The 14231-nt window shown below is 60.9% G+C and overlaps 1 protein-coding gene across 3 annotated transcripts in view; it reads right to left on the bottom strand.

Moving 5' to 3' along the window:
- COL9A3 (collagen type IX alpha 3 chain) overlaps positions 1-14231 on the bottom strand; it is a 33592-nt gene that overhangs the window by 6001 nt on the left and 13360 nt on the right. For all 3 annotated transcript variants that reach the window (XM_045363276.3, XM_065523386.2, XM_005569692.5), the window contains 8 exons: positions 14109-14162; positions 13934-14005; positions 5573-5608; positions 4634-4678; positions 1399-1431; positions 1017-1163; positions 827-881; positions 95-277 (listed from right to left, as the gene is read on the bottom strand). In XM_045363276.3, coding sequence (XP_045219211.2) covers positions 95-277; positions 827-881; positions 1017-1163; positions 1399-1431; positions 4634-4678; positions 5573-5608; positions 13934-14005; positions 14109-14162 — 625 coding nt within the window. The remainder of the gene's footprint in view (positions 1-94; positions 278-826; positions 882-1016; positions 1164-1398; positions 1432-4633; positions 4679-5572; positions 5609-13933; positions 14006-14108; positions 14163-14231) is intronic.

The raw sequence follows: 14231 nt of genomic DNA, 5'->3' as shown, positions 1-14231 counted from the left end.
GGCGCTTGGCAGGCACCAGAAGCAGCGCCTACTAACAAGTTAGTCTCAGGGATTTTTACAGCAGGGTGACCATGTCGTGGGGTCGACCACTCACCTCTGGGCCCGGGGTCTCCCAGCTCCCCAGTGGGACCGCGGTATCCGGGGGGTCCTCGAGCGCCAGGGTGACCAATGGAGCCTGGGGGTCCTGGGGGTCCAGGGGGGCCAGCTGGACCGGGCCGGCCAATGGACCCCGGTGCCAAAGGCTTCCTCAGGTGCGTGGCTAACTGTGCAATTTGTTCTTTGGGAAAACAAGGGTGCAGGCGTTTACTTGAGAGAGGATCATCAAAAGTATCATTATGTGAAGCATGAAATATCTGCACAGAGCTGCCTTCCAGAAGGACGTTTTCCTTCCGATTGATGGAAAATGGTTTCACTGCTTCGGGGTGATGAAGGCCGGAGCTAGAAAGGACCCCCAACCCCTTGGAGCCTGAGAAGCCTGAGAATGGGAAGGTGAAGGAAGTGCCCTCGGGGGCGTTTGGGGACCTGCCCTGCCAGCCACAGGGGCACACTCCGCTATTCTTGTACCCATCGCATTCAGTAGACTTTAGGGCGTCTGCTGCGTGCCGGGCATCTGGTTGAATCCGGGGCTGGAGAGTGGGCCATCCTCTGGTGCAGAGGACGGGCAGACGCCAAGGCGGACGTGGACCCCCAAGGGCTAAGAGGCAGGGTGAGTGCTAGCGGCTCAGTCTGGCTGGAAAGTGGTGGCGCGAAGGCTGTGTGTAGCCCCAGGCACGGGAACCCCAGGTGGGGACAGGCCCTGCTGCAGCCGTGCGTGTATCTGACTTACCGCTGATCAGCCCCCCACACAGCTCCCTGATGCGCTGCTCGCTGGCCTCCTTCCCCTGGAATTCACCCCACACATTCGTCAGCATGGGGGTGGCAGCCTCTGTAAGGCATTCCCACCATCACCCCGCAAAGTAACTTCCTTCAGGAAAAAACACGATCTCAATCCTGTGAAAGCTGGAAAAGCGACGTACCGGAACGCCCGGCTTCCCCGTGATGCCAGGAACACCCTGGACGCCCTGGAGGCCCAGAGGACCGGGGGGCCCGGGGACACCCTGAACGCCGCTGGTGCCATTGGGACCCTGGATGCCTTTAGGGCCCAGCTCCCCTCGACTGCCAGACTGCAGAGAAACAGAGGAAGGCGGGTCAGGGGCGAGCCCAGGAGCCCAGAGCCACCCTGACATGCTCTTTTCCTGGCCGGCACTGAGCCATCTTGCCCAGCCTTGACCAGAGCAAGCTTTTTTACAATCTCGGATCTGGGCAGTGCCCTGCAGGGCCGCCTGGTTGCCCAGCAGTGGGCAGGAAGCCAGCAGGCACCCACGGATTGTGTCGTCGGAACAGTGGGCGGGCACTCACCTCTCCCTTGGGTCCGACCGGGCCGCTGGCACCCTGAGGAGAGAAGAGTTGTGTGTTTTAACTAAGTGTGTATTGTTGGGTGGGTGGGAAGTAGCCAGTCGAGGATAAAATAAATCAAGTCATCCACACACCTGCTATTAGACTACATCCAAATATTGACAGTGGTTCCTTCCTTCTGTTCTTCTATATACATTTTTTATATTGCTGTGATTGTGTTGATTGATTGAAGCTTTTTAAAAATTTACTTTCCCGGGAAGAGTGACTTTGGTAGCTGTGCGGTGCTGTCTCCTACACACGCTTACTTCATTTCCATTCCTTTTTCTTACTAACATGCGTAATGCTAGGCTGAACCTCTCTGCCCTAAAACCCTGGGACCCCCTCCAGCCGGGTCCTCAGAAATGACTGGCCGCAGGTGCGTCAACACACAGTCGGCTGGGCTAAGTGTCTCCTCCAAAACACATGCTGGAATTGAAGGGCCACTGCGATGCTGTTAAGAGGTGGGGCTTGGCCGGGCGCGGTGGCTCAAGCCTGTAATCCCAGCACTTTGGTAGGCCGAGATGGGCGGATCACAAGGTCAGGAGATCGAGACCATCCTGACTAACATGGTGAAACCCCGTCTCTACTAAAAAATACAAAAAAACTAGCCCGGCGAGGTGGCGGGCGCCTGTAGTCCCAGCTACTCAGGAGGCTGAGGCAGGAGAATGGCGTCAACCCGGAAGGCGGAGCTTGCAGTGAGCTAAGATCTGGCCACTGCACTCCAGCCTGGGTGACAGAGCGAGACTCCATTTCAAAAAAAATAAAAAGAGGTGGGGCCTTTAAGAGGTGATTAGGTTTAAGGGCTCTGCTCTCCGGAGTAGACTAACGCCATTGTCTCCACAGTGGGCTCCTCATGAAAAGGATGGGTTGGGCCCCTTCCCCCGCTCTGGCACCTCCTCTCGGCCCTTCTGCCTTCTACCATGGAATCACGCAGTGGGGAGGCCCTCGATGGATGTGCCCCTTGGTCTGGGGCTTCCCAGCCTCCAGAACTAGGAGCCACATGAATCTCTTTTCCTTGTAAATTACCCAAGCTGTGGTGTTCTGTTACAGCAGCAGAAAACGGACTGACACAGCCTAACCACACATCTGAGGGACCAACCGGGCCCGGGCACCATGCCCCACTGAGGCCAGGAGGGTAGGGGTCACCTCGTACAGCTCGACTGTGTGAGTAGCTGAGAGCAAAGCCTTAGGTTTCCCGAAACGCCTGCCAGGGGCTCTGCCCCTCACCCCACAAGCAACAGTAGCCAGGTAGGGCAGCTTCTGGGATTTCCAGGGTCCATTTGTCAGGGTTGTCTACGAATTCACGAAATGGGCCAGGCGCAGTGGCTCATGCCTGTAATCCCAGTACTTTGGGAGGCCAAGGCAGACGGATCACAAGGTCAGGAGTTTGAGACCAGCCTGACCACCACCATGGTGAAACCCCGTCTCTACTAAATACAAAAATTAGCTGGGTGTGGTGGTGGGCACCTGTAGTCCCAGCTACTCGGGAGGCTGAGGCAGGAGAATCGCTTGAACACAGGAGGCGGAGGTTGCAGTGAGCTGAGATCCCACCACTGCACTCCAGCCTGGGGACAGAGTAAGACTCCGTCTCAAAAAAAAATTAAAAAAAGAATTCACGACATGAAACACATACAACTAAGGTATTTTGGCCAGAGGCACAAAAAGTTTACACGGGGCTGTGGGGGTCTGCCAGAGACTGGGGTCCCTGAGGCTAGGCTGCTTCTATTTCACCCAATCACAAAGGAAAGACTTAATTACAGATTAAAAACCCTGGCCTCGGGAAAGCCAGAAAGGCCCTCCTTCCCTCGGACTCATGACTGCTCCATTTGTTACCTCCAGAAGGAGAAATCTGTCTATCAAGGGACTCAAACAAGAACCTAATTTTATGCTTCACCTGAGTTTCAGGTCTGTGGAAGTGGAGTTTTCTTCAGTTAAAAACCAGCTGTGGGCTGGCACGGCAGCTCGCGCCTGTAATACCAGCACTTTGGGAGGCCAAGGCGGGTAGATCACCTGAGGTCAGGAGTTTGAGACTAGCCTGGCCGACATGGTGAAACCCCATCTCTACTAAAAGTACAAAAATTAGGCCAGGCAGGGTGGCTCGCACCTGTATTCTCAGCACTTTGGAAGGCGGAGGTGGGCGGATTGCCTGAGGTCGGGAATTCGAGACCAGTCTGGCCAGCATGGTGAAACCCTGTCTCTACTAAAAATACAAAAACTAGCCGGGCGTGGTGGCAGGTACCTGTAATCCCAGCTATTCAGGAAGCTGAGGCAGGAGAATCCCTTGAAGTAGGGAGGTTGCAGTGAGCTGAGATCGCGTCACTGCATTCCAGCCTGGGCAAAAGAGCGAGACTCCGTCTCAAAAACAAACAGGCCGGGCGCGGTGGCTCAAGCCTGTAATCCCAGCACTTTGGGAGGCCGAGACGGGCGGATCATGAGGTCAGGAGATCGAGACCATCCTGGCTAACACGGTGAAAACCCATCTCTACTAAAAAAAAATACAAAAAACTAGCCGGGCGCGATGGCGGGCGCCTGTAGTCTCAGCTACTCGGGAGGCTGAGGCAGGAGAATGATGTGAACCTGGGAGGCGGAGCTTGCAGTGAGCCGAGATCACACCACTGCACTCCAGCCTGGGCGGCAGAGCAAGACTCCGTCTCAAAACAAACAAACAAACAAACAAAAACCCCCAGAAAACATAAACAATTAGTCGGCTGTGGGAGGGCCTGTAATCCTGGCTACTCGGGAGGCTGGGGCAGGAAAATCGCTTGAACCAAAGAGGCAGAGGCTGCAGTAAGCCACGATCGCACCACTGTGCTCCAGCCTGGGCAACAGAGCAAAACTTCGTCTCAAAAAAAAAACCCCCAAAAAAACAAAAACAAGAAAACAAAACAAAAACGCCGCTGTGACTGCTTCAGGCAGGTGCCACTCCACGGGGCAGAGTGTGGGAGCCCCACAGGTCTGACCTGGTCAGGTCAGGCTTCAGAGCCGCCTCGCTTTCCTGCCAGGCCCTGCCCACTTGCTAAGGGACGGCCAGTGGCCAGGGCCTCTGCCCGACCCTGCTCCATCCCCACGCTGCCCAGCAGAGCTGCAGCTCTTCCACCGAGAGCTGCAGATTTTGACCCTGTCCCCAGGACTGCTCCCCGGCCACAGTGACGACCTCGCTCCCAGCTATTGGTGACAGTGAGGTTACCTAATTACTCACCAGTTCTCCTTTATCCCCAGGAAGACCGTCGGAACCTGCAATGCCCTGAAAACAATACACCCCAAAGTTAAAAGAGCTGTTCATGCATCAGTAGAGACTTCATGCCTTAAACTCCCTGCTCTCAAGCCTCCGTGGGTGTAATGTTCATCCTGAGGTCCAGGCCAAAAGCCCAGGCCCCAGGGTCTCACTGCCTTTTAATCAGCTCCAAAGGCAGCCCAGGACCCTGCCTTGGGAGACCTGCAGGCAGAGGCGGGGCCAAAAAAGGGAAGACATTTGTTTGCATAATGAGGCTTTTCTGCCAAGCAGAACCGAGCGTGGGGGTTCGATTGCCGCAGGCCCTCCAGCTGTATGGAAAGGCCGTGTGCTCAGAAGTGAGAGCAGGCACTGCAGGGGAGCCACAAAAACCACGGCCCCACTCACCCAGAGCAGGCAGTGCAGGAGGGCAGGGCAGCCACGACCACGGCCCCAGCCACCCCGACACTTTTCCAGAGAGAGAAGTGCTTGGAAGAGCAGAAATGCATTTCGAATCTGCCTGCAAAACACACACGCAGAGCCTCGCCCCTTCCCTCTGTTCGTTCTCCAAAAGGACAGCAGGAAACACCTCCGTCCTTTTGAGGGTCCCTGTTGGTGCCTCCTGTACCAGAAGTAGCTTCTGTTGCACCCAGGGCCATGCAGGGACACTCTGGCCAGCCGTCTGCACCCAGGAAGGCAGCGGGGGACGCTGGGGCATGCCTGGGGGCTGGGTGCCCAGTGCTGTTGCCGCTGTCCTAAGCAGGAGTGGCAGGAGCCAGAAAGGGCGACCGACGGAGACAGCAAGAGGGGAAAGGAGGCTCAGCGTCCCGAAAACACAGCCAGGGCCAGAGCCAGGGCAGGCAGGGTCTGGGAGAAGCCGTGCAGCTTTGCCATCATTCCTTTTGCCCCGGCCTGCGCCCAGCTCACCTGGTCTCCCTTAGGGCCTGCGGTGCCTCCCGGACCCTGGGAGTGGAGAAAAGGCTCTGGATTAGAGGAATGACAAGAATCCCTAAAGTAAGCCTGCCCTGGGCCCAGGAATGGTAAACACCTCCCCACATCCCCATCTGTGCTGTACAAAGGGCTTCTGTGAACACAGCCTCCCAGACACAGGCCCATAGACCAAGCTCAGGTTCACAGCCTCTGGGCCCGACGGCTCTGTCCAGTCTCCCTTGTGGGTAGTGCAGTCCCGGTAGGTTTGGCATTGTTTGTAACACCCGTGAATTCGTGCGGGTATTTTTGCACAATCGCAGGATAATTCCATCACAGTGGAGTCAAAGATGCAAAAGCTCATCTAATCACCTTCCCCCGGGATTGTGAAATTAGGACATGTCCGGGAGTTGCTATGAACCCCTTTAAAAAACGTCCACGTGCTCACATGGCCGTGTAAGTGAGAACTTGCCCAAGGGGCAGAAAAGCAGGAGGCTTTCCTGTGAGTTTAAAGCAAAAGGGAAATTCAGCCACCAGGCCCCACCCACACCTGGGACAGGCGCAGTACCCGCAGGGCAAGTGCCAGCCCTGACATCTCTCGGAGGCCCTGAGGCTGCTGGCACGGCCCCCACCTGTAGAATGTCCTGCCTGGAGGCTAAAAAACAGCCCGCTATTCCCCATGGGGCAGTGGTGTCTACAGCCCTGGCCATCACCCTGGAATGACCATCACCCTGGAGGCACGGGCATCTGCAGCTGTGTCCTGGAGGCTTCTCGGGATTCACGTCTAAAAAGGGGTCTGTCTGCCGGGCAGAGGCGGCCACAGCAGGCACACGAGGTCCCCAGGGACCTGGCGGAGCGTGGCTGGGGCCTAGACCAGACCCATAGGCTCCTCCCAGTGAGCTGGGGCCCTGGGCAGGCCATGTCCCCCTTCTGCCCGGACCCCAAGGAGCCGACGCCGCAGCTGCTGCAAGCCCAGCAGGAAAAAGTCTTGACGAGGTAGAAACTGTGACTGTTGTGGTCACTTGGACTTGGTGTTCAAACCCATTTTATAGCAGCGCGATCCTCTGTCAATGGTGCCTCCGCAGACACCGCAGGCAGGTGCCGGCCTGGCTCTTGGAGCCTCAGCCTCCACACCAGTCCTGAGGAATGAGCACTGCCTGTGTGCGGGTCGCCCGCCAGGTCCCCTGCCAGGCCTCTACACAGGGCAGGAGGCAGAGCCCAGGCTCCTGCAGCCACCCACCCACAAAGAACACCACATGGAAGGTCAGAGGGGCCGAAGGCGCCACAGTTGGGGCCCTGATGCCACTGCCTCCACCATGCAGGGAGACACTGCCCATGGTCAGAATTGCCACTGGGAGCTATGAGGGCCTCTCCCTGTCTGTGTCCCGGGGCACTGTGGTAGGGGGTGGGGGACTGTGGTAGGGGGTTGGGGACTGTGGTAGGGGGTTGGGGACTGTGGTAGGGGGTGGGGGACTGTGGTAGGGGGTGGGGGACTGTGGCAGGGGTGGGGGACTGTGGTAGGGGGTTGGGGACTGTGGTAGGGGGTGGGGGACTGTGGCAGGGGTGGGGGACTGTGGTAGGGGGTTGGGGACTGTGGTAGGGGGTGGAGACTGTGGTAGGGGGTGGGGGACTGTGGTAGGGGGTGGGGGACTGTGGTAGGGGGTGGGGGACTGTGGTAGGGGGTGGAGACTGTGGTAGGTGGTGGAGACTGTGGTAGGGGGTGGGGGACTGTGGTAGGGGTGGGGGACTGTGGTAGGGTGTGGGGGACTGTGGTAGGGGTGGGGGACTGTGGTAGGGGGTGGAGACTGTGGTAGGGTGTGGGGGACTGTGGTAGGGGGTGGGGGACTGTGGTAGGGGGTGGGGGACTGTGGTAGGAGGTGGAGACTGTGGTAGGTGGTGGAGACTGTGGTAGGTGGTGGAGACTGTGGTAGGGGGTGGAGACTGTGGTAGGGTGTGGGGGACTGTGATAGGTGTGGGGGACTGTGGTAGGGGGTAGGGGACTGTGGTAGGGTGTGGGGGACTGTGGTAGGATGTGGGGGACTGTGGTAGGGGGTGGAGACTGTGGTAGGGGGTGGAGACTGTGGTAGGGGGTAGGGGACTGTGGTAGGGGTGGGGGACTGTGGTAGGGGGTTGGGGACTGTGGTAGGGGGTGGGGGATTGTGGTAGGGGGTGGAGACTGTGGTAGGGGGTGGGGGACTATGGTAGGGGGTGGAGACTGTGGTAGGGGGTGGGAGACTATGGTAGGGGATGGAGACTGTGGTAGGGGTGGGGGACTATGGTAGGGGTGGGGGACTATGGTAGGGGGTGGAGACTGTGGTAGGTGGTGGGGACTGTGGTAGGTGGTGGGGACTGTGGTAGGGGGTGGGGACTGTGGTAGGGGGTGGAGACTGTGGTAGGGGGTGGGGGACTGTGGTAGGGGGTGGAGACTGTGGTAGGGGTGGAGACTGTGGTAGGGGGTGGAGACTGTGGTAGGGGTGGAGACTGTGGTAGGGGTGGGGGACTATGGTAGGGGGTGGAGACTGTGATAGGGGTGGAGACTGTGGTAGGGGGTGGAGACTGTGGTAGGGGGTGGGGGACTCTGCTAGGGGGTGGGGGACTGTGGCAGGGGTGGAGACTGTGGCAGGGGGTAGGAGACTGTGATAGGGGTGGAGACTGTGGTAGGGGGTGGAGACTGTGGTAGGGGGTCGGGGACTGTGGTAGGGGGTGGAGACTGTGGTAGGGGGTGGGGGACTGTGGTAGGGGGTCGGGGACTGTGGCAGGGGTGGAGACTGTGGCAGGGGTTGGGGACTGTGGCAGGGGTTGGGGACTGTGGTAGGGGGTGGAGACTGTGGTAGGGGGTTGGGGACTGTGGTAGGGGTGGAGACTGTGGTAGGGGGTGGGGGACTGTGGTAGGGGGTGGAGACTGTGGTAGGGAGTAGGAGACTGTGATGGGGTGGAGACTGTGGTAGGGGGTGGAGACTGTGGTAGGGGTGGAGACTGTGGTAGGGGGTGGGGGACTGTGGTAGGGGGTGGAGACTGTGGTAGGGGGTAGGAGACTGTGATGGGGTGGAGACTGTGGTAGGGGGTGGAGACTGTGGTAGGGGGTAGGAGACTGTGATGGGGTGGAGACTGTGGTAGGGGGTTGGGGACTGTGGTAGGGGTGGAGACTGTGGTAGGGGGTGGGGGACTGTGGTAGGGGGTGGAGACTGTGGTAGGGGGTAGGAGACTGTGATGGGGTGGAGACTGTGGTAGGGGGTGGAGACTGTGGTAGGGGGTCGGGGACTGTGGTAGGGGTGGAGACTGTGGTAGGGGGTGTGAGACTGTGGTAGGGGGTGTGAGACTGTGGTAGGGGGTGGGGGACTGTGGCAGGGGTGGGGACTGTGGTAGGGGGTGGAGACTGGTAGGGGGTTGGGGAATGTGGTAGGGGGTGGAGACTGTGGTAGGGGGTGGAGACTGTGGTAGGGGTGGAGACTGTGGTAGGGGGTGTGAGACTGTGGTAGGGGGTGTGAGACTGTGGTAGGGGGTGGGGGACTGTGGCAGGGGTGGGGACTGTGGTAGGGGGTGGAGACTGGTAGGGGGTTGGGGAATGTGGTAGGGGGTGGAGACTGTGGTAGGGGGTGGAGACTGTGGTAGGGGTGGAGACTGTGGTAGGGGGTGTGAGACTGTGGTAGGGGGTGTGAGACTGTGGTAGGGGGTGGGGGACTGTGGCAGGGGTGGGGACTGTGGTAGGGGGTGGAGACTGGTAGGGGGTTGGGGAATGTGGTAGGGGGTGGAGACTGTGGTAGGGGGTGGGAGACTGTGGTGAGGGTGGAGACTGTGGTGAGGGTGGAGACTGTGGTAGGGGGTGGGGACTGTGGTAGGGGTGGGGGACTATGGTAGGGGGTGGAGACTGTGATAGGGGTGGAGACTGTGGTAGGGGGTGGAGACTGTGGTAGGGGGTGGGGGACTCTGCTAGGGGGTGGGGGACTGTGGCAGGGGTGGAGACTGTGGCAGGGGGTAGGAGACTGTGATAGGGGTGGAGACTGTGGTAGGGGGTGGAGACTGTGGTAGGGGGTCGGGGACTGTGGTAGGGGGTGGAGACTGTGGTAGGGGGTGGGGGACTGTGGTAGGGGGTCGGGGACTGTGGCAGGGGTGGAGACTGTGGCAGGGGTTGGGGACTGTGGCAGGGGTTGGGGACTGTGGTAGGGGGTGGAGACTGTGGTAGGGGGTTGGGGACTGTGGTAGGGGTGGAGACTGTGGTAGGGGGTGGGGGACTGTGGTAGGGGGTGGAGACTGTGGTAGGGGGTAGGAGACTGTGATGGGGTGGAGACTGTGGTAGGGGGTGGAGACTGTGGTAGGGGTGGAGACTGTGGTAGGGGGTGGGGGACTGTGGTAGGGGGTGGAGACTGTGGTAGGGGGTAGGAGACTGTGATGGGGTGGAGACTGTGGTAGGGGGTGGAGACTGTGGTAGGGGGTAGGAGACTGTGATGGGGTGGAGACTGTGGTAGGGGGTTGGGGACTGTGGTAGGGGTGGAGACTGTGGTAGGGGGTGGGGGACTGTGGTAGGGGGTGGAGACTGTGGTAGGGGGTAGGAGACTGTGATGGGGTGGAGACTGTGGTAGGGGGTGGAGACTGTGGTAGGGGGTCGGGGACTGTGGTAGGGGTGGAGACTGTGGTAGGGGGTGTGAGACTGTGGTAGGGGGTGTGAGACTGTGGTAGGGGGTGGGGGACTGTGGCAGGGGTGGGGACTGTGGTAGGGGGTGGAGACTGGTAGGGGGTTGGGGAATGTGGTAGGGGGTGGAGACTGTGGTAGGGGGTGGAGACTGTGGTAGGGGTGGAGACTGTGGTAGGGGGTGTGAGACTGTGGTAGGGGGTGTGAGACTGTGGTAGGGGGTGGGGGACTGTGGCAGGGGTGGGGACTGTGGTAGGGGGTGGAGACTGGTAGGGGGTTGGGGAATGTGGTAGGGGGTGGAGACTGTGGTAGGGGGTGGAGACTGTGGTAGGGGTGGAGACTGTGGTAGGGGGTGTGAGACTGTGGTAGGGGGTGTGAGACTGTGGTAGGGGGTGGGGGACTGTGGCAGGGGTGGGGACTGTGGTAGGGGGTGGAGACTGGTAGGGGGTTGGGGAATGTGGTAGGGGGTGGAGACTGTGGTAGGGGGTGGGAGACTGTGGTGAGGGTGGAGACTGTGGTGAGGGTGGAGACTGTGGTAGGGGGTGGGGACTGTGGTAGGGGTGGAGACTGTGGTAGGGGGTGGAGACTGTGGTAGGGGGTCGGGGACTGTGGTAGGGGTGGAGACTGTGGTAGGGGGTGGGGACTGTGGTAGGGGGTGGGGGACTGTGATAGGGGTGGAGATTGTGGTAGGGGGTGGAGACTGTGGTAGGGGGTGGGAGACTGTGGCAGGGGTGGGGACTGTGGTAGGGGGTGGAGACTGTGGTAGGGGGTGGGAGACTGTGGCAGGGGTGGGGACTGTGGTAGGGGGTGGAGACTGTGGTAGGGGGTCGGGGACTGTGGTAGGGGGTGGAGACTGTGGTAGGGGGTGGGAGACTGTGGCAGGGGTGGGGACTGTGGTAGGGGGTGGAGACTGTGGTAGGGGGTCGGGGACTGTGGTAGGGGGTGGAGACTGTGGTAGGGGGTGGGAGACTGTGGTGAGGGTGGAGACTGTGGTAAGGGTGGAGACTGTAGTGAGGGTGGAGACTGTGGTAGGGGGTGGGGACTGTGGTAGGGGTGGAGACTGTGGTAGGGGGTGGGGACTGTGGTAGGGGGTCAGGGACTGTGGTAGGGGGTGGGAGACTGTGGTAGGGGGTGGGGACTGTGGTAGGGGGTGGAGACTGTGGTGAGGGTGGAGACTGTGGTAGGTGGTGGGGACTGTAGTAAGGGTTGGGGACTGTGGCAGGGGGTTGGGGACTGTGGTAGGGGGTGGAGACTGTGGCGAGGGTGGAGACTGTGGCGGGGGTGGGGGACTGTGGCAGGGGTGGAGACTGTGGTAGGGGGTGGGGGACTGTGGTAGGGGGTGGGGGACTGTGATAGGGGTGGAGACTGTGGTAGGGGGTGGAGACTGTGGTAGGGGGTGGGAGACTGTGGCAGGGGTGGGGACTGTGGTAGGGCGTGGAGACTGTGGTAGGGGGTCGGGGACAGTGGTAGGGGGTGGAGACTGTGGTAGGGGGTGGGAGACTGTGGTGAGGGTGGAGACTGTGGTATGGGGTGGAGACTGTGTTAGGGGTGGAGACTGTGGTGAGGGTGGAGACTGTGGTAGGGGGTGGGGACTGTGGTAGGGGTTGGGGACTGTGGCAGGGGGTTGGGGACTGTGGTAGGGGGTGGAGACTGTGGTGAGGGTAGAGACTGTGGCGGGGGTGAGGGACTGTGGCAGGGGTGGAGACTGTGGTAGGGGGTGGGGGACTGTGGTAGGGGTGGAGACTGTGGTAGGGGGTGGAGACTGTGGTGGGGGTGGAGACTGTGGTAGGGGGTGGAGACTGTGGTGGGGGTGGAGACTGTGGTAGGGGATTGGGGACTGTGGTAGGGGGTAGAGACTGTGGTAGGGGGTGGAGACTGTGGCAGGGGTGGAGACTGTGGTGGGGGTGGGGACTGTGGTAGGGGTTGGGGACTGTGGTAGGGGGTTGGGGACTGTGGTAGGGGGTTGGGGACTGTGGTAGGGGGTGGGGACTGTGGTAGGGGTTTGGGGACTGTGGTAGGGGGTGGGGACTGTGGTAGGGGTGGGGACTGTGGTAGGGAGGTGGAGACTGTGGTAGGGGGTGGAGACTGTGGCAGGGGGTGGGGACTGTGGTAGGGTTTGGGGACTGTGGTAGGGGGTGGAGACTGTGGTAGGGGGTGGAGACTGTGGCAGGGGGTGGGGACTGTGGTAGGGGGTGGAGACTGGTGGGGGTGGAGACTGTGGTAGGGGGTGGAGACTGTGGTGGGGGTGGAGACTGTGGTAGGGGATTGGGGACTGTGGTAGGGGATTGGGGACTGTTGTAGGGGGTGGGGACTGTGGTAGTGGGTGGAGACTGTGGTAGGGGGTGGGGACTGTGGTAGTGGGTGGAGACTGTGGTAGGGGGTGGAGACTGTGGTAGGGGTGGGGACTGTGGTAGGGGTGGAGACTGTGGTAGGGGTGGAGACTGTGGTAGGGGGTGGGGGACCGTGGTAGGGGGTGGGGGACTGTGGTAGGGGTGGAGACTGTGGTAGGGGGTGGAGACTGTGGCGGGGGTGGAGACTGTGGTAGGGTTTGGGGACTGTGGTAGGGGGTGGAGACTGTGGTAGGGGTTGGGGACTCTGGTAGGGGGTGGAGACTGTGGTATGGGGTGGAGACTGTGTTAGGGGTGGAGACTGTGGTGAGGGTGGAGACTGTGGTAGGGGGTGGGGACTGTGGTAGGGGTTGGGGACTGTGGCAGGGGGTTGGGGACTGTGGTAGGGGGTGGAGACTGTGGCGAGGGTGGAGACTGTGGCGAGGGTGGAGACTGTGGCGGGGGTGAGGGACTGTGGCAGGGGTGGAGACTGTGGTAGGGGGTGGGGGACTGTGGTAGGGGGTGGGGGACTGTGGTAGGGGTGGAGACTGTGGTAGGGGGTGGAGACTGTGGTGGGGGTGGAGACTGTGGTAGGGGGTGGAGACTGTGGTGGGGGTGGAGACTGTGGTAGGGGGTGGAGACTGTGGTGGGGGTGGAGACTGTGGTAGGGGATTGGGGACTGTGGTAGGGGGTAGAGACTGTGGTAGGGGGTGGAGACTGTGGCAGGGGTGGAGACTGTGGTGGGGGTGGGGACTGTGGTAGGGGTTGGGGACTGTGGTAGGGGTTGGGGACTGTGGTAGGGGGTTGGGGACTGTGGTAGGGGGTGGGGACTGTGGTAGGGGTTGGGGACTGTGGTAGGGGGTTGGGGACTGTGGTAGGGGGTTGGGGACTGTGGTAGGGGTTTGGGGACTGTGGTAGGGGGTGGGGACTGTGGTAGGGGTGGGGACTGTGGTAGGGAGGTGGAGACTGTGGTAGGGGGTGGAGACTGTGGCAGGGGGTGGGGACTGTGGTAGGGGGTGGAGACTGTGGTGGGGGTGGAGACTGTGGTAGGGGGTGGAGACTGTGGTGGGGGTGGAGACTGTGGTAGGGGATTGGGGACTGTGGTAGGGGATTGGGGACTGTTGTAGGGGGTGGGGACTGTGGTAGTGGGTGGAGACTGTGGTAGGGGGTGGGGACTGTGGTAGTGGGTGGAGACTGTGGTAGGGGGTGGAGACTGTGGTAGGGGGTTGGGGACTGTGGTAGGGGGTGGAGACTGTGGTAGGGGTGGGGACTGTGGTAGGGGTGGAGACTGTGGTAGGGGTGGAGACTGTGGTAGGGGGTGGAGACTGTCGTAGGGGGTTGGGGACGGTGGTAGGGGGTGGGGGTGGGGGCGCAGGGGTGCTTCCTGCTGAGAGGGCCACTTACCCGGTCGCCCACATCACCTCGGAAGCCCTGGGGGCCTGGAAGGCCGGGTTCTCCCATGCTGCCCTTCTGGCCCTGGGGAAAGAGGTCCTGGCTCATCAGTGCCCATACCCTGTCGGGTCTCACCCGTCTGGGTATGCCGCCCCCTGTGCCAGGCCCTTGCCCCAACCTCACCCACCTGGAAGCCTCGGATGCCAGGGGCTCCGGGAGGGCCTTGTGGGCCGAGGGCCCCCTGGAAGACAAATATGAGGTGTGAGCGGATGTCTCAGGTTTCGAGGAGCCCCCAAGAGGTCCCAGGGAG

The sequence above is a fragment of the Macaca fascicularis genome, chromosome 10, assembly GCF_037993035.2.
Source record: "Macaca fascicularis isolate 582-1 chromosome 10, T2T-MFA8v1.1".
Lineage (NCBI taxonomy): Eukaryota > Metazoa > Chordata > Mammalia > Primates > Cercopithecidae > Macaca > Macaca fascicularis.
Note: the sequence above shows the minus strand (reverse complement) of the source record. Positions and strands in the feature narration are given on the sequence as shown.